This window comes from Monodelphis domestica, chromosome 3, assembly GCF_027887165.1.
Source record: "Monodelphis domestica isolate mMonDom1 chromosome 3, mMonDom1.pri, whole genome shotgun sequence".
Lineage (NCBI taxonomy): Eukaryota > Metazoa > Chordata > Mammalia > Didelphimorphia > Didelphidae > Monodelphis > Monodelphis domestica.
Genome location: NC_077229.1, coordinates 494,177,393 through 494,196,869, shown reverse-complemented (window position 1 = coordinate 494,196,869; position 19,477 = coordinate 494,177,393). Strand labels below are relative to the sequence as shown.

The 19,477-nt window shown below is 39.3% G+C and overlaps 1 protein-coding gene across 1 annotated transcript in view; it reads left to right on the top strand.

Annotated features, from left to right (window-relative positions):
• Window positions 1–6,491: 6,491 nt before the first annotated feature.
• The window catches only part of ARSB (arylsulfatase B), a 248,481-nt gene continuing 235,495 nt past the window's right edge, over window positions 6,492–19,477 (top strand). The window contains exon 1 of the mRNA XM_001381553.4: window positions 6,492–6,869. Within this exon, the coding sequence (XP_001381590.2) occupies window positions 6,591–6,869 (279 nt within the window). The 5' untranslated portion in view covers window positions 6,492–6,590. The remainder of the gene's footprint in view (window positions 6,870–19,477) is intronic.

Below are 19,477 nucleotides of genomic sequence, written 5' to 3'. Positions count from 1 at the left end.
CTTTTTCTTATATAGGGGTTTTTCTCCCATGTCACCTCCCCTAAGTCCCTACATCTACCAATCACTGTAGACGCTTTCCAAAGGACTGCCCATCTAAATTCCTGCTAAGTTGACCAATCTCCTCAGTAAGTCTGAATCAGAAAAAATGCTGCTGTGTCCACCAATCTCCTCAGTAAGTCTGAACGAGAGAAAACACAGCTGAGTCAACTAATCTCATCAAGAGAAAACTTGCCCGACCCTTTTAGGTACCTAGCATCCCATTGTATCAATTCTAAAAACAGGCCTGGCTCAAAGAACTCCTTGCCTTATTATAAGCATGGGTCCAAGTACTTTCATTGTTTAGCAAGGAGTTTTCTCTCCTAAAGCAGTCTTAAGTACAGTTTGAGTAGGGGTCCTCCCATTTCTGATCCTGGTGAGTTCTCACATCAAAATGGGGAATGTTTCTCAGTAGGGAATTTGTTCCAATTAAGAATTCCCTGATGGGGAAATTTTTAACATTCACAAGTCTGAGAGATTTCAAGATTTACAAAAATGAATTTGGTAAAACTCCTTTGCTTATTTTGTCAAATTGTTTGTATAATATTGGAGTTAGTTGTTCTTTAAGTGTTTGATAGAATTCACTTGTGAATCCATCTGGCCCTGGGGACTTTTTCTTAGGGAGTTTCTTGATGGCTTGTTTGCTTTCTTTTTCTGAAATGGGATTATTTAAGTATTTTATTTCTTCTTTTGTTAATCTAAGCATTTTACATTTTTGTGAATATTTGCCCATTTCAAGAAGGTGTATATTTTAAACTATTGGTTGATTAGCTTTGCATCAAATCCCAAAAGAGTCTAGAAAGGGGTAATACATGGAAAGCTTAGGAGCACTTAAGGCAGTTAGGTGATGAAGGGGGTAGAACTCCAGTCCTGGACTCAGGAAGATCTCCATTTAAATCCATCCTCAGGCACTTATTAGCTGTGTAACCCTGGGCAAGTCATTTAGCCCTGTTTGCCTTACTCTCCTCATTTGTAAATTGAGCTGGAGGAGAAAATGGCAAAGCTTTCTAGTACTTTTTCCAAGAAAACCCCAAATGGAGTCAGAAAGAGTCAGACACGAGTAATTAACTAAAAACAGCAACACAATGAGCACATAAAGAGTTGATGATTACTAAAAGGTAGCATGAATTCATTAACTACCGCTTATGCTAGATTTAATTTAATTTAAAAAATTTTCCCCCAAGAGAATACTAGGTCAGAGCAATTGTGTGGACAGTTTATCTAGAGTTCATTGAGGTATTTGAGAAAGTTTCTTGTAATATCTCAATGGACAAGAAAGGTATGGACTGGAAAGAATATCCAGGTAGGTTCAGAACTGGTTGATTGAAATGACTCTAAATCAGGGGTCCCAAAACTACAGCCTATGGGCCACATGTGGCCCCCTGAGGCCATTTATCCGGCTCCCACCCCACTTCTGGAAGGGGCACCTCTTTCATTGGTAGTTAGTGAGAGGAGCACTGTATGTGGCAGAACTACAAAGCAGTACTACTTCCAGGGTGACATCATCCTTTGCTTGGTGCCTTGTTCTGAGAGTAACTGAAGGAGAAGGAGGCACCACACAAAGGATTATGTGGCTGCACAATGGAAGACATCAGCATGGTGAGCAGTGATATAGGGGAAGGGATTCCACACTGTGTATACTGCTACCCAGTATAGTGGTGGTGATGATGGGCCTGTGCAAGGTGTGACAGGCCCATCTCAGACAGTGCTGCAGCCTCCACTATCCCAGACAGCGGTATACATATTTGTTCATAGGTATTTTTTTATAGTCCAGCCCTCCAATGGTTTGAAGGACAGTGAACTGGCCCCCTGTGTAAAAAGTTTGGGGATCCCTGCTCTAAATAATGGTGATTTCCTTCTTTGTAGAAATAGAGGTTTATGGGCAAGGAATTTGCATTTATTGATTTGTATTTACATGTATTGACTTGTTTTGCTGAACTGTTTCCCCCCCTTTATTTTGTATTCTTTATGATAAGGTGTGCATGATATGAAAACAAAACAATAATAAGGCATTTTTTGTTTGCTTTTACTTGTTTTTGAAGATGGGCTTTTGCAGTAAGGATTACTGAACAATTTCTTCAGATACAGTTCACTCACCTCCTCCTATCCACTTTTGTATCTATTGTGTCTGTCTAATAAAACTAATGTAATGAACTGCCTATCCTATTTGGCAAGTAGGTGGCATATGAGAGAACTATAGGAATCATGTGGACCAAATTGTTTCCATCTTGTAAAACTGACACCATTTTCTACCTGCTTGCTAATTGGGAAGATTGAGTTACATTCTGTTTCACATCTGAAAAAGTCTATCTGCTCATTCTTCCTTCTCCCAACTCTCAAAAATCATTCATCCCTCTCCTAACTTGGAGATTCCTTAATTTCCCCTCCAATTAGAAATTAGATTACCTAATCTTGTATCCTGGTTTATTTCCTTTTGTTTTCTTTTAATGTATAAAAATCTGTCCCCCTCTGTAGTGCCAAGTTGAAGAGGCCAGGTCTTGATTTCTTACACAATTGGCATCCATTGCTTAATAAATGAATATGCTCCAAAGTTCAAGCCTTTGTTTTCTTAATATTTCACTCACCATACAGAGTGGATAGAGTTCTGGGCCTAGAGTCAAGAAAACATGAGTTCACATCCAGCCTCAGATACTTATTCATTATGTTACTTAGGCAAGTTTCTTCCTTTGTTCGTTCCTTCCTTCATTCCTTCCTTCCTTTTTCCTCTCTTTCTTTTTTCTTTCTTCTCTCTCTCTCTCTCTCTCTCTCTCTCTCTCTCTCTCTCTCTCTCTCTCTCTCTCTCTCTCTCTTTCTCTCTCTCTCATTCTCTCTCATTTATTTATTTTAAAGTATTTTCCCCTGGTTACCTGATTCCTGTTCTTTCCCTCCCCCTTTTTCCTCCCCTCTCCCAGAACTCAGAAGCAATTCCACAAGGTTATACATGTATTATCACTCAATACCTATTTCCGTATTATCTTAAGCAAGTTTCTTAACCAGTGTCTGCTTCAGTTTCCTCAACTGTAAAATGTGGATAATAGCAGCTTCTACCTGACAAGAGTTGTGAGGAACAAGTGAGATACTATTAGTAAAATGCTGAGCACAGTACTTGGCACATTTTAGGTACTAAACATATGCTTATTCCCTACTCTATCCATAATCTGGAATAAAAACATTTTTAAGGCACTCCACTGTTTGAAGGTTAGGACTGTTAACATTTACTCATTTCCTAGGGTTCTGCAGTACTCTGAGGGAGTATGAAGTCTCCCTGCCATTAGTTAAAGCTCCCTCTGATTTTCCGTCATTTGAGGGCATCAATGACTGGCACCCTAGTTCCATTTAACCACTTAAAATAAGAATAGTTTTAATTTTTAAGATAATTGCTTCAAAAATACAGCAAGAAGAACATGCAAACATTCTCCTCAATATTTTGGGAGTACACTATGGAGGACAAGAGGATTAGTTTTGAAGATTAGTTTAGCTCTTACATAGCATTAATCCCTCTAAGTTCAAATCCAAATCTAAGTTGAAATCTTTTGGACTGGTACCCCAAGCTGTAGCTTTTCTGAGCTTCTTTTCTAAATTGGGTAACAATAGACCAGAAAACTAGGGCTCTAAGCTTTTTATGGCTTCTTGGGTTGGGTCACCATTCTTCATTTCTAGAACTGAAAAGGACAAATGAAACAAGGGCAAAAAAACCAAAACAAACTAAAACAAACAAACCAAAACAAACACCCCGAGCCACATGGCTTAAAAGGGTTTTTAGAGATTGCTTTATTACAAATATGAATAATATGGAAATAGGTTTTGAGTAATAAGATATGTATAAACCAGTGGAATTGCTTGTCAGCTCTGGGAAGGGGGAGGGAAGAAGGGAGGGAGAGAATGTGAATCATGTAGCCATGGAAAAATATTCTAAAAGAAAAGTGAAAAAAAAAAAATAAAAGGGTTCTCATGCCCTCTCCCTCATTATAGCATGATGTATGAGCAAATTAGTTCTTAACTCCAGATTGGGAATGGTGGAAAAGAACAACTACTTTAGTTGGGCAGTTTTAAAGACTTAGATAGTTCCAGACACATAGCCAGTGGGAAGAGGCTGATTTCAATATGGTAGACCATCACAGAATGTTTACATATATACCAGTTCTGTCTCTCAAAACAAGGTTCTAGTTCCACCCACATAGATGACTTTATCTTAGGTGATCTGGATATATGTCAAACCTTCATTGCATGGGTAAGGTATATTTTTCATCCACTTTGTTTTTCCATTATAGATTACTAGGCTGAGCCCTTTTGAATGTCTATAAGTCTCATGGAGGTAGCCCTCTAATGTTCCTGGGTAACTTCCATAATACCATCCTTCAAGGTAATCTTACTCCAATGCTTTATCTTGATATGGTAGAGACTGGTTTTCTTCTCTTCTCTTCTCTTCTCTTCTCTTCTCTTCTCTTCTCTTCTCTTCTCTTCTCTTCTCTTCTCTTCTCTTCTCTTCTCTTCTCTTCTCTTCTCTTCTCTTCTCTTCTCTTCTCTTTTCTTTCTCTTTTTAAAAACCCTTATCCTCTGTCTTAGAATCTCTACCAGGTAGCAGTTCTAAGGAAGAAAAGTGATAAGGGCTAGGCAATTGGGGTTGTGGCTTGCCCAGGGTCACATAGATAGGAAGTGTCTGAGGCCACAGTTGAACCTAGAATCTTCTGACTCTCTATTCACTGGGCCACCTAGCTGCCCCATGACTGTAGTTTTCAAAGGTAATACTAGTGGAATAGAAACCGTGGCAGCTATTGACCAGCTGGAAAGGCATTGAGTGTAGTTCTGATTAAAGGACCTATATGTTAGTCAAGGATCAGGTTGGCTCAATTCAGACATACTTATAATTAGGCTGTAAGAAAATGGATTCTTTGCCTGTACTGATCAAAGGAGGTAACAAAGAAAGGGTGCAGAAGAAAGAGGGCTGAGTTTCGGGTCAAAGGATTTGGGTTAAAATCCTGGTTCTGCCACTTACTGTATTACCTGTATGAAGTTGAGCAAATGACCTAACAATTTGGAAGTCTCAGTCTCCTCATCTGTAAAATGAAGGGGTTGAAATACATGATTCCTAAAATAGCCCCAAACCTATAATCTGTAAAATAGGGATATTTACTTCTGTGTTGTTGGAAAGATGAAATATAATAATGTATGTAAATCACTTTGTAACTGTAAATTGCCACAGAAATATAAACAATGATTAGAATTAATTGCCCTTATTTATAGCAGCTTTTTTTATTGCAGCAGAAGAATTGGAAACTGCAGGGATGCTTATTAATTGAGGAATAGTTGAACAAATTACATTATATGAATGAAATGGAATATTATTTTGCTATAAGAAATGATGAAAAGGACATTTTTGGAGACACCTGAACTCTGTGAGCTGTGAAGTGAGCAGAATCAGGGGAACAAACTGTGCAATGATTGCAATATCACAGAGAAAAGACTTAAGAAGTCGAATGGAATGATCAACAATGATTCCATAGGGCTGAAGAGAAAGCAGCCTCCAAACTTTCTGACAGAGTGGTGATACTCAAGACTCTACAGTCAATGTAGAATGCTTTAACTATATCATATATCTGGCTTTTTCGTTTTTCCATTGGAATAAGAAAGGAGGGCTAAGAATAAAGTAGCCCTTCAAAGAAACCCATAAAGGAAACAAAAAGAAAAAAAAAGAGGATCATTGATGTATTTTTTTTTTTAACACAAAGAGAATAGAAGGCTAGAGAGGATTAGGTAAGATAGCTTTGAAAGCTGTATATTGAATTTACTTTATATTTTAAAAAGAACAGCAATCTATTTAATCAATAGATCTACAGTGCCATGTGCAATTCTCTTTTTCTGTTCTGTGTACCTATATGGAAATGCTATTTGGTGTTTGTTTGGGATAAAAAAATTACTTATTCCTCATTAGGAGCAATCAACCCTACTACCTACAAATTCAGTTTTGAAGAGCTTTTTAGCCAGAAAAGCCCGATTCCCTCATTTGTCCTTTCCTTGCCCAGGGCACAGTCTTGCCCATAAGTGGCTGCTTAATATTTATCAAAGTGAATGAGGAAACCGAGGCTCAGGTAGCCTAGAGTAGTGGGTACAGTGGATTTAACCACTTATATCCTTGTGTGGCCTCGGGCATCATCCATATCAGCTCTCTGGGCCACAGATGCCTCATCAAAGATATGGGTAGATTTGATTAGCCAAATGTCATTCTAGTTGTGACTGGAGTCATGCAGGCTCCAAGCGCCTGATTCAGATGCTGCAGGTGGATGAAGCACAGGAGGAAGTCGGTTGGATGGATGAACTTAGTCCATATTCTTTGAAAAGAATTTTCCATGGGGGTGGGGCCTCGCCGGCCCCCTGCCTCCTCTGAAGGTGGAGGCCGCCCCTCCCGCTCTCAGGGGAGGTGGGGGGACGGAGGGAGGGGACGTTAGCAGGGCTTCCCTCGGGGCGGGGCGGGCCTAAGCTGCCCAGTTCCTGGTTCTAAATCGAGCTCACTGCACAAGCAGCAGACACAGCCTGAAGAGGCCTGGACTGCTAAGATGGAGGCCGGCAGCGCAGCCAGCGCGCTGCCCCTCTTTCTCCTCCTCCTCCAGCTGCTGCTCCAACTGCGGGGCTCCTGCGCCCAGGCTACAGGGCAGCCTCACATTGTCTTCGTGCTCGCAGACGACCTGGGCTGGAACGACGTGGGCTACCACGACTCCAATATCTTCACCCCACACCTGGACGCGCTGTCGGCCCAAGGGGTCCGGCTGGAAAACTACTACACTCAGCCTCTGTGCACGCCGTCTCGTAGCCAGCTCCTGACCGGCCGCTACCAGGTAACAGCGCTCACTCCGATAGGCGCCTAGTTTAGGCTCACTAAGCCCAGCCTCTGCCCACTCCTCCTCCTTCTTCAAGCTCAACTCCGCCTCTTCTTCACGTGATCCTTTCCCTAGACTCCTGTGGGCGCCCGCCCTTTCCGCCCCGCCCTTTCTTTCTAGGACGCCGGCCCGCCGGGAGGAGGGAAGTGGGATACACAAAAAAAATTACCCCTTTCTTAAAGGGTTAAATGGGCCCTGCGGCCATGGGGGGGCTTCGGCCAATGAAGACTCCTGCCTTGTTACTTAACTTCCTTCTTGTCTCCCAAACCGAGCATGCTCCACTTAACGTCTTTCAGCATCAACCCGTTAGTTTCTCTTTTCCTATATTTTAAGTGCGTAGGCATCCGCTGGGGTCTCAAAAAGCAGTAAAGGCCAGAGGAGGGCAAGAAAGGAAGAAATTCCAAGTGGGAGGGCAGAACAGTTTTGTCCCCAATCTGATAACTCTGGAAACAGAAGCGGGAAGTCTGAGGATCAGAGAGCGGGACCGGACCCCCTCTGCCCCCTCCCTCCCCGAGGGATGGATTTGAAAGGGCAGAGGAGTATTATGGAGACGACCAGAGAATAATGTGGGACGTCACCCCTGCTGGGCAGACAAGCGGGATGTTTCCTCCCGGTTTAGCAAATAGCCTTCCTGAGGGAATTTCTAAAATTCTGAGACACTTCACAAATGAAACCTTTTGGGGGTATATAAACAAATGAACCCTAATGGTGGAACTCTTGGAGAACATGAGTAAAGTCGGCTTCACTTTGGTTACTTCCTTATTTTCTTTGATTTTCTGGTTCCCCTTTTAGCATTAAAAATAATAATTTGTATATGTATATACATTTATGTGCGTGGATGTACACACACACACACATATCTGTACTTCAGCATAAAGCTACATGCCCCTCACGACCACCCTGTGAGGTAGACTTTTTGAGCTCTGAACACCATCTTCTGGTCTCTCCAGTCCTGGCCTTTGAAACCTCTCCGAATGGACAAAATGGAGTGTAGGTATCACAGTGTTAACTTTCCCACGACTACTGACCGGGCAGAAGCAATATTATAAAATCTATCGTTTCAGTTAGTCAATGAGAATTTTTTTAAAACTCTGACCTTATTCTCTGGGTATACGATTCGGGGTTTTGGTTTTAAAAGGTGACTCTATTACAAAGATGAATAATATAGAAATAGGATTTGAGTAATAATATATGTATAACCCAGTGGAATTGCTTGTCAGCTCCAGGAGGGGGGAGAAAAGAGGGAAGGGAGACAACAAGAATCATGTAATCACGGAAAAAATAAAAATAAAATAAACGTTTACCTTTTGTCTTTGAATCAATACTTAAGGCAGAAAAGCAATAAGGGGTAGGCAGTTGGGGTTAAGTGACTTGCCCAGGATCATACAGTAGGAAGTGTCTGAGGTAATTAAAAACAAACAAACAAAGAAACAAAACCCTTACCTTTCATCTTGGAATCAGTATTGGTTCCAAGGAAGAAGAGTGGCAAGAGCTAGACAATGGGGGTTAAGTGACTTGCCCAAGGTCACACAGCTAGGCAGTGTCTGAGGCCAGATCTGAACCTAGGTAGGACCTCCTATCTCTAGGCCTGGCTCTCAATCCACTGAGCCACCCAGCTACACCTCTGAGATCAAATTTGGGCACAGGACCTCCAGTTTCCAGGCCTGGCTTTCTATCCACAGAGCCACCTACCTGCTCCTAATCAATGAGAATTAACAGCCTTGCTGTTTCTGTTGTTCATTTGTGTCTGACTCTTCATGACCCCAAATTGGGTATTTTTTGGCAGATACCAGAATGGTTTGCTGTTTCCTCCTGCTTCCAGACTCCAGGCTCAGCCTCTATACACTGCTGCCTCCAGTTAAGAGTCTACTATAAGTTATTTCTGGGGATACACAAGACCAAAAACAGGACAGACTTTACCCTAAGGCGTCTTACATTCTGTGAGGCAACCTGTGTATAATTCTAAGTGTAGTAGTTCTTCTGGGGTTCCTCATTCAGCTTTTGCTCTTGGATCCCCAGAGGATAGTTGGTATTCCCAAGGTTGAAGGGATACCCTGTGGGATAACCCTTATACAACTAGAGCTCAAGAACTTCCATTGTGGGGATGGCTTCCCATGAACAATGAACCAAATGAAAACAAACCCAAACAAAAAATAATGACACTATTAACATTAGCCAGACACTTTTTAAGACACAGTAACAACAACAACAACAAAGTAGCTACAAAACATTCCCTCCATAAACCATTCTCTCACAAAAACATGAGTCGGGGAAAATTGAGCACACCTACTAGCCCGTCACTAGTGAGGCACATAGATTTGGGAATACCTGACCAAGACAGTCCTCAGCTGTGGTACTGCAGGACCTCAATGGCCTTTCTTTTGTGGGCACTCTTACAGTGCCTTCTAATTTTTGATTTCCATGGCTACCTCTCTCTTCAGTCCATAGCTAGATCTCTTCTTTGTTACCAGTCATGATCCTTCAAAACACTTTGACCTCAATTGCAGTCCTAATTTAGAGCTTCAATTATCAAACTAATTAGAGAGAGTATTTCCTTCTAGATAAATAACTCAGATACTTGATACTAGGTGACTTGGTGATAGTAGGGAGAGAATTGGGGAAGACGAAATCCCTTCCCTTTTCTTTCTCCCTTGCAGTTAGTACCTGGGACTCATACTCCCAAACTGCCTACTTCTCTCAGTCAGGGCTTAGCTACTTAAAATTCTGCAAAATGGGTTCAATTTTTGCTCATCCATAGCGATGGAACCCCTTTAATTCTGTCAAGGAAAAGTGTTTTTTTTTTGTTGTTGTTGTTGGTTGGTTTTTTTTTTTTGGTTCAAAACCTATTTCCATGTTATTCGTATTTGCAGTAGAGTGATACTTTAATGTCAAAACCCTAATCATATCCCTATTGCACTATGTGATTGAGCATATATTTTTCTAATGCATTTCTGCTCCCACAGTTCTTTCTCTGGATGTGGATAGCATTCTTTCTCTTAAGTCCCTCAGAATTGTCCTGGATCATTGCATTGCTACTAATAGAGAAGTCCATTACATTCGATTGTGCCACAGTGTATCAGTTTCTGTTCAATGTTCTCCTGGTTCTGCTCCTTTCACTCTGCATCAATTCTTGGAGGTCATTATAGTTCACATGGAATTCCTCCAGTAAAGAAAAGTGTTTACACTTTGTTAAGGCAGTGTTGGGTGTTAACACTTTACTAACATCTCATTGCCTCTGTTATTTAAAATTGTCTTTGCTTTTTGTGGATAGTAGAAACCCTAACCCTTTCTTCATATAAAAATTATATACAAAGCAGATTCAGCCTTGGATTCAAGAGGCTTTAGCAATGAGAGGATCAACAAAGGCCTCCAGAGCTGAGTCAGGAATCCCTGAACCTGAGTACTTACTGCAAGAGGCAGTAAGGAGAAGGAAAAGATTTTTTTTAAATAAATAAATTAATTAATTAATTAAGAATATTTTCCATAGTTACATGATTCATGTTCTTTTCCTCCCCTTTTTCCTCCCAACTTTCATATCCAATGCATAATTCCACTGTGTTTTACATGTATCACTGTTCAAAATCTATTTCCATATTATTAATATTTGCAATAGAGTGATCATTTTAAGTCAACATCCCCAATCATATTCCCATCGAACCATGTGATAAATCATATGTTTAGGAAAAGCATTTCTCTCTTGGGAGGCTGCTAGTGTGGAGGGAGAAGTGCTGTGTGTAGAACAGGAAGGAAATTAGTACAGCTGGACAACAGAATGTGGGGAGAGGAGTAATGTGTCTTAGGTAGAGTCTTAATGATAAAAAACTTAAGTACCAAAGTATTTTATATTTGATCCTAGAGAATGGCCAGCTAGGTGATACAACTTGGAAGCAAGAAGATTCATCTTCATGAGTTGAAATTGGCTTCAGACGTTTACTAACTATGTGACCATGGACAAGTCACTTAGTCCTGTTTGTCTCAGTTTCCTTATCTACAAAATGAGCTAGAGAAGCAAATGGCAAACCACTCCATTATCTTTGCCAAGAAAACCCCAGATGGGTATGATAGAGACATGAAGAGAGAGGTTTTGTAGGACTTGTGGACCAAGATGCAGGGCTGGAGATCTAGCTCTAGATGTCAGTCAAGAGAGGATTCCAATGGAATGTTCCCAGGAGGGGCAATTGGAGGCTTTTGCTGGCCACACTGAGTAGAGAAACTGGGCTTATGGACTTGGTCTCTTTTTCTCTGGTTCTGAGCAGTGGAAGCTGACCAGGGGAGAAGCTTTTGAGTTGGTGATCTATTTGAGAGTTGAGTCGGCCAGGAGAAAACTTAGAGACTTTGAACTTTGTTTCTTTCTGGGGTTAAGCTGAGAGATCTGGCTGATTTGTGAAGAAGAAAGAAGATTTTGAACTGCTGTCGTCCTTCGTCTCCCTAACTGTCTCAGAGCCACAGTTTGTGACTGGAATACTTCCTCAAACCTTTCTAAAATTATCCCCGTAGTCTAGGGAAATCCTCATCCCTCTTACCTCAGTTTCTCATCCTGTTATCCGAATAAACCCCCTGACTGAGAAAGTCACTGGAGTATCTTTATACTTCACTCAGGAGGGAGGGAAGGAGCCAAAGGTTTTAAGAACTGGGTGGAAAGGGTTGGTAAAGGGAGGGAGTGAAGGAGGAAGGAAGTTAGGAAATAGATTGAAGAATCAGCCATCAGTAGGGATCAGCTGGCAAACCCCAGGGCAAACCCCAGAGTAAACCCCAAGGGCATTCCTTTATAAGTAGTCCTCTGTGTACCAGCATTCCTGTATACCAGCATTCCTGTGTGTTTCATCCCTCCATTATAAATAGGTAGCCTCAGGTCCCATTAGCTGCCCTCTCTAGTCAAAAGCCAGAGAACAGTTTATCCTCTCTATTTCAAGTAGTAATAGTTCCCTTCAGTTTACATTTTTATTACATGGGGTCATGAAGAATCGAGAGGACTGAACAACAGAGACAATAGGGAGCTATTGAAGTTTATTGGAGGATGGGGAATTTTCACAGAAAACGTTAAGCACATCGTTACACATGGAATAATGTATCTTAATTTAAATTTGCTTTAAATATTTTTTTCTCAAGATATTGGCTTAAAAGATGATCATTTTTATAGAATAGAATTCACTTTTGCTATGGCACTTTCATTTAATAATTTGTCAACTAGAACATGCATTAATACATTTTTATCCATCTTTCTGATCCAATATATTTTTCTTTTATATAAAGACTGTCAATGTGTTTTTTCCTGTTAATATCTGATTCTTTAAAATGGAATATGTTGACAATTAGCCTAACATGATTGATTGAAATAAATATTTTATTTATTTTACTTCCTACAATAAAGAATTGGGTTTGAACTTAGAAGAGTTGGGTTATTTGAAAAGTTAAGTGTGGAAATAAAGTTTTTTAAAATATCACTGTAAAGAAAATTTGACCTAGTCAGACCTGTGTTTTAAAAGGAAAATCATGTTGTCAGCTGTCTAGAGGATATATTGGAGAGTGGAGAGGTTTAAGGGAGAGAGACCACTTAGGAAATGATTGCAATTGTCCAGAGAGATATTGAGGACCCAAACTTAGATGGGAGATGTGTGAGTAGAGAGAAGGCAACAGGTATAAGAGATAGGTGAAAGTAGAAAGGACATGATTTGTCAATTGATTGAATATATGGAGTGAATGAGAATGAGGAACTGAAGATGACATAGAAATTGAAAAATAAAATGTAGGCAGGAATGTGACAACGATTTATTTTCGTCTGCATATATGTAATATATATATATACAAATGTGTACAGTCATGCCTCAGAGATATTGTGGTTCTATTCCAGACCACTGCAATAAAGGGAATATCTCAATAAAGTAAGATACAAGATTTGTTTGGTTTTCTGAGACATAGAAAAGTTATGGTAATGTTATACTGCAGTCTAGTAAATGTGCAATAGTATTATGTCAAAGAAAACAATGTGCATACCTTAATTAAAATTTTGTTGTTGTTCAGTCATTTTCAGTCATGTTCATGTCCAAGTCTGAGATCAGATTTAAACTTGGGAAGATGAGACCCAGCACTGTCCACCTAACTAAAAGAAATATTATTGCTAAAAAATGCTTGAGCTTTCAGTGAGTCATAATCTTTGGGCTAGTTGAGGGTCTGGCATCCCCATGATGGTTGGTGAAGGTTGGGGTGGTTGTGGCAATTTCTTAAAGAAAGCTAGCCATGAAGCTTTTCACATCAATGAAATCTTCCTTTCACAAAAGACTTTTCTGTAGCATGTGATGCCGTTGATAGCATTTTACCCATAGTAAAACTTTGGAAATTAGAGTTATTCTTCTCAAACATTGCTGTTGCTTAATCAAATTTATATAATGTTCTTAAACATTGTTGTGTCTCAGGGAATGCCCGAGGTAAGGAAGAGAGACAGCAAAGAAGGGGCAGTAGATCAGTCTAAACACATCCAATATTCATCAATTAAATTTGCTGTCTTATTTGGAAACAGTTCCTGGCACCCCAGAACAATTACAATAGTAACTTTGAAGATTGCTAAATCACAGATATGTATTCTATCAAAGAAATGTATATATAATAGATATAATAATAATGAATTTTGAATTATTGTGAGGATGACTAAAATATGTCATAGAGATAGGATGTGAATGTATAGTATTTTGGAAAAAATGGTACTAGAACTGGAAATTGAGGGGACACCCATCAATTGGGGAATGGCTAAACAAATTATGGTATATGATTATGATGGAATACTCCTATGCTGTAAGAAGTGAAGAGCTGGCTACTTTTATAAAAACTTAGAAAGAACCATACACGAGTTTGGAAAAATGGTACTAGAACTGGAACTTGGGGGGATGCCCAGTAATTGGGAAATAGGTAAGCAAATTATGGTGTATGATTATGATGAAACACTATTGCTATTTTGGGGAAATGGCACTATAACTGGAAATTGAGAAGACACCCATCAATTGGGAAATAGGTAAATAAATTATGGTATATGATTATGATGGAGTATGATTGCACTGTAAGAAGTGATGATCAAACTACTTTTTAAAAAACTTGGCATCACATGAGAAAATGAACAGTGAAATGAGTAGACCGCAAGAGAACATTATACATACCCACAGATTTAATACTTGACAAATAAATTGTGAATGTCATCTCCAGAGAATGAACTGAAAAATGGAAACTTGAAAGACATGATTTATATATCTATATTTACATCTATCTGTCTATCTATGTATTTGTCTTCTGAATAATGCCTTCCATGATATTCAGAGGAGGAGGTGTTGAGACACTTGTAAATGAATTTTGCATTAAAAAAAAAAAGAAAAATGGTAGTGATAGCCTTGCTTGACATAAACCTTCTTTAAATGAATTAATTAAAAAATTCAGTATCTGAAATGAGCAATATGGAAATATGTTTTTTTGTGATAATACATGTATAACTCAGATCAAATTGTTTGCCAGTTCAGGGGAGAGAAGGAAACAATTTGGATCATATAACTTTGGAAAACATATGTGGAAAATTTTTTCCACATTGGTAATTGGTAATTGATAAAATTGGTAAAATCAGTAATTGGTAATTGGTAAAAAAAAGTTTTGATAATATTTTAAAAATTCGGTAACTGTGAGGCACAATAGAGTAAAGCATAATAAAATGAAGTATGCCTACATATGTGTATATGTATGTGTGTGTATATATACACACACATATATATGTCTTTGTTTTCAGGTCCCAATTCAAATCAACTCTAGCATTTATGGGCAAATGAAGACATTTAGTGAATATAAATGCTATCTGCTTTTTAAAGGTGTAGTTTTGAATTGAATTCTGTTCTGCATCTTCCTAATGTACTTTTGCCCCTTTTGGGGTTGTGACTGTCTGTGTTATGGGTAACATATTAATCCATAAGTATTTTTTAAGCACCTTCTGTGTGCCAGGGACTTTACAGGTCATTGGAGATACAAGTACAAAGATTGCCTCAGCTAAGCTTTTTATCTCCCCTAATTAATTCATCAGGATCTTCCTGTGGTACATGGTTGCTGACTGTCGTGGAATGACTATTTGTGACCTGGACACATGTACATTTTAACAGCCACTTACACCATCTGCTGGCCGAAAGTCAAACTAACACTGCAAAATTCAACAATACAAGTAGCATATTGCATATGAGATTAATTAGCTAATATTCACCTGGCATTTACCATATGCTAGGAGCATATATCTGAATATAACAGTTTACACTGAGGCTCTTAATCCCCCAGCCTCTTCGAACATGCCCATTTCCACATACCAGACACATTGCAACATGTATGCTCCGTGGAATGAGCACAGGGCTAGGGAATCAAAAGATCAGCTCTGGCTCTGTCACTAATTAGCTCCTTATGGTTAGCATTCTTCATGCATACCCGTTTACAGTCCAATTAAAATCCATTTCAATTGTTTTTCTTTAAAGATTTAAAATAAATGAAACTACTTTTCAGTCTGACATGGATGATATTCTTGGTTCAAACAGAAATTGACCTCAAACATACCAATTTCTTATATGTGTGCCCAGGGCAGCTAGGTGGCACAGTGGGTAGAGTGCTGGCCTGGAATCAGGAAGACTCACTTCTATGAGTTCAAATGTGGCCAAAGACACGTAGAGCTGGGTCACTCTGGGCAAGTCACTTAACTCTGTTTCCCTCAGTTTCTTGATCTATAAAATGAGTTGGAGAAGGAAATGGCAAATGGTAAAATACTCCAGTATTTTTGACAAGAAAATACCAAATGGGGTTGTGAAGAGTCAAATGTGATTGAAAACACAATTTAGCATACACACACACTGTAATATAGGGAGAGAGAATGGAATCTCCTACTGAGTGAGGTGAAGATGAAATGAAGTCAAGGGTAGAGAGAAAGGATAGATTGATTTTCCCTCTCTCCTCTCCCTGGCAAACACCACCCTGTTTGCCTTCAGGATCACAAACTTCTGTTCCCTCAGAGACTTGTTGAAACAAAGTATAATACAGCTTCTCCTTTTCTGAGGAGAGAAATGTAACTTCCCTCCTCCCAAACTTCAAGTTTCCCTACTTGGATACTATGAAGCAGGCACTTGATCTTATGAACAACTATTTATTCTGAAGGAACAAATGAAATGTAGGGCAATTGAATTGAAGAATGAGGTATTGAGAAAGAGGGAGTGGGAGGTTCCTAGAAGTAACTGAACTCCTTCTCCCCAAGTCTGGCAGGGTCAGGCTTTGCCTGTCTGAACCTCTGGGTCAGTTGTGAAGATGTCTATTGTTACAAGTTCAAGGACTTTTAGGGGATTTAGAGGAAATCTTCTTATGGTGAATGGCTTTTAGCAAAGTCCTATTCACTCTGCTTGTCTTCACTGGATACTGGGTCAGAAGTCTCAGGAGGATGGTGCTGGCTCAGAGATTTGCTCCTCTCACTTCCTCTGTCCTTTCTTCAGAACTCTCTCTCCTTCCTGCCCTTCCCCTGCTCGAGTTGGTCCTCCAGCCTGATAAATCAACTTGTCTTCTTTCTCTGGCAGATTAAGTTTAAGTTCCTCTCTTACAACACCCTGGCTTCATCACTTTAGTTGTTCAATCACTTACATTCTTACTGCTGTGGGCTTTTCCTTCTCTTGAATTAGGCACCACTGATTCAGGGGCATCTAGGTGGCACAATTGGATAGAGTACTGGACTCGGAGTCAGGATAGATTTGGTTTAAATTCAATCTCAGACCCTTCCTAGCTGTGTGAGCCTGGGCAAGTCACTTCACCTCTGCCTTAGCACCCTTTTCTTTAAAGTTGTTGTGAATATCAAAGAGATAATAATTACAAAGTGCTTAGTGTCTGGCCAAAAGTGGATTATATAAATGTTAACTGTTATTATTACTAGAACATCTTGGAGAGTTCTGCGCCTGAACATTTTAACCCTTTGAGGCCAATCTAGTAATAATCCTTTACCAATAGCTGGGGTGATCCTAGGATGACACAGTTTGTCATTGGGACTTCCTTCCTTCTAGGATTATGTAGTGTAGTTTTTGAGAACTCAGTTTCTTTTTTTTTTTAATTTATTTGTTTATTTGGTCAATTTAGAACATTATTCCTTGGTTGCAAGAATCATATTCTTTCCCTCCCTTCCCTCCTCCCACCCTTCCCGTAGCTGATGTGCAATTCCACTGGGTATTATTACTTGTGTCCTTGATTCGAGCCCATGTCCATGTTGTTGGTATTTGCATTAGGGTGTTCATTTAGAGTCTCTCCTCAGTCATGTCCCCTCAACCTCTGTAGTCCAGCAGTTGCTTTTCCTCGGTGTTTTTACTCCCACAGTTTTTCCTCTGAATGTGGATAGTGGTTTTTCTCCTAGATTCCTCCAAGTTGTTCAGGATCACTGCATTGCCACTAATGGAGAAGTCCATTACATTCGATTGTACCATAGTGTATCAGTCTCTATGTACAATGTTCTCCTGGTTCTGCTCCTTTCACTCTGCATCACTTCCTGGAGGTTGTTCCAGTCTCCATGGAATTCCTCCACTTTATTATTCCTTTGAGCACAATAGTATTCCATCACCAACATATACCGCAATTTGCTCAGCCATTCCCCAATTGAAGGGCATCCCCTCATTTTCCAATTTTTGGTCACCACAAAGAGCACAGCTATGAATATTCTTGTACAAGTCTTTTTCCTTATTTTCTCTTTGGGGTATAAACCCAGCAGTGCTATGGCTGGATCAAAGGGCAGACAGTCTTTTATCGCCCTTTGGGCATAGTTCCAAATTGCCCTCCAGAATGGTTGGATCAGTTCACTACTCCACAACTCCAGTAATGTATTAGTGTACCAATTTTGCCACATCCCCTCCAGCGTCCATTACTTTCCTTTGCTGTCATGTTAGCCAGTCTGCTAGGTGTGAGGTGATACCTCAGAGTTGTTTTGATTTGCATCTCTCTGATTATAAGAGATTTAGAACACTTTTCATGTGCTTATTAATAGTTTTGATTTCTTTAACTGAAAATTGCCTATTCATGTCCCTTACCCATTTGTCAATCGGAGAATGGCTTGATTTTTTTGTACAATTGATTTAGCTCTTTATAAATTTGAGTAATTAGACCTTTGTCAGAGGTTTTTGTTATGAAGATTGTTTCCCAATTGGTTGTTTCCCTTCTAATTTTGGTTTCATTGGTTTTGTTTGTAAAAAAACCTTTTTAATTTGATATAATCAAATTAATTTTATTTTACTTTTTGTGATTTTTTCTAGCTCTTGCTTTATTTTAAAGTCTTTCCATTCCCAAAGATCTGACATGTATACTATTCTGTGTTCACCTAATTTACTTATAGTTTCCTTCTTTATATTCATGTCATTCACCCACACAGGGTTATTTCTGCACCTCAAAAAGGTATCAAAGTTTTTTTTTCTTTTAACTCTTTGTTGTTTAGGAAACTTTCAGATTGTGCTTAGGACTTTAAAGAATATGATTTATTTGCTTGATGAGCTCACGTTTTAACTAAAATTTTTGACTGGCAACATCAGCATTTCATCTTTTCTCTTTGATCCTTTTACTATTTTTTTTGTGAAAGGAAGAGACTAAAATGGATGGAAGTAGATGTGGAGGCTTTAGTGAAAAGTTTTCCTCTTCTACTTTCACACATAGTTAAGGAAAGTAATTTGGGGCCTCTGCCATGGGGATTGTTTTCCATCCTCATCAGAACTCAATATTCTTTGGAGAAGAAAGGAAAAAAATTAAAGCCATTTCTGAGATTCTATTCCCAAGAGACACAAGCTTGCATTTCTTCTCTTTTTGAAAAGTTACTTTTTATGGATAACTTTTATTTTTGATACCAATTTTATTTCTAGATATATCCTTTCTCCAGGGAGCCATTCCTTGTAACAGAGAGGAGAAAAGAACAGTTCAGCAAAACTAACTATCAGATCAACCAAGTTTGGAGTCTGAGAGTATATGCAATATTCTCTACGCCTGACACCCCCAAGCCCCCTGTAAAGAAAAGAGCAAAGTATCTGCATATTGTCACTGGAGAGCTCTCCTCTCTGCCTTCATGTTATGGGTAACCAGCTGTTGCCAAATACATGTTTACTACAATGCAGAAATTATGGAAGTAAAAATCTAGATTTTATTATTATGCTCACACATAGGTATATGCCTCAGAGAAAACTTGAACAATCATGAGGATTCTATATGTTCTTATAGCCAAAATGACATCAGAGTAATAGAAAAAGGATTCACTTACATGATGCAATCTTGTACATTCCTCTTAAGCCATGTTAAGGGTAAATTTTAGGGGTTGAGATTGAAGATATTATATTAGTGGTCACCAGAGATTTAAATTCAATCCCAATGAAATACTCAAGTCAGTATGGGATTTTATGGTGGTTTATTTACAATAGAAGGAAGAAATTAAGAAGAAGGAGAAGAGGGAAAGGGTAGAAGATCTGTTCCAGTTTGGCCTAAACCAGGGGGAGTTCAGAGTCCTCAGCCAAGGGGCCTTCTCAGAAGATTAACTCTAACTCAGCTTCCAGCCACGAGGCCTC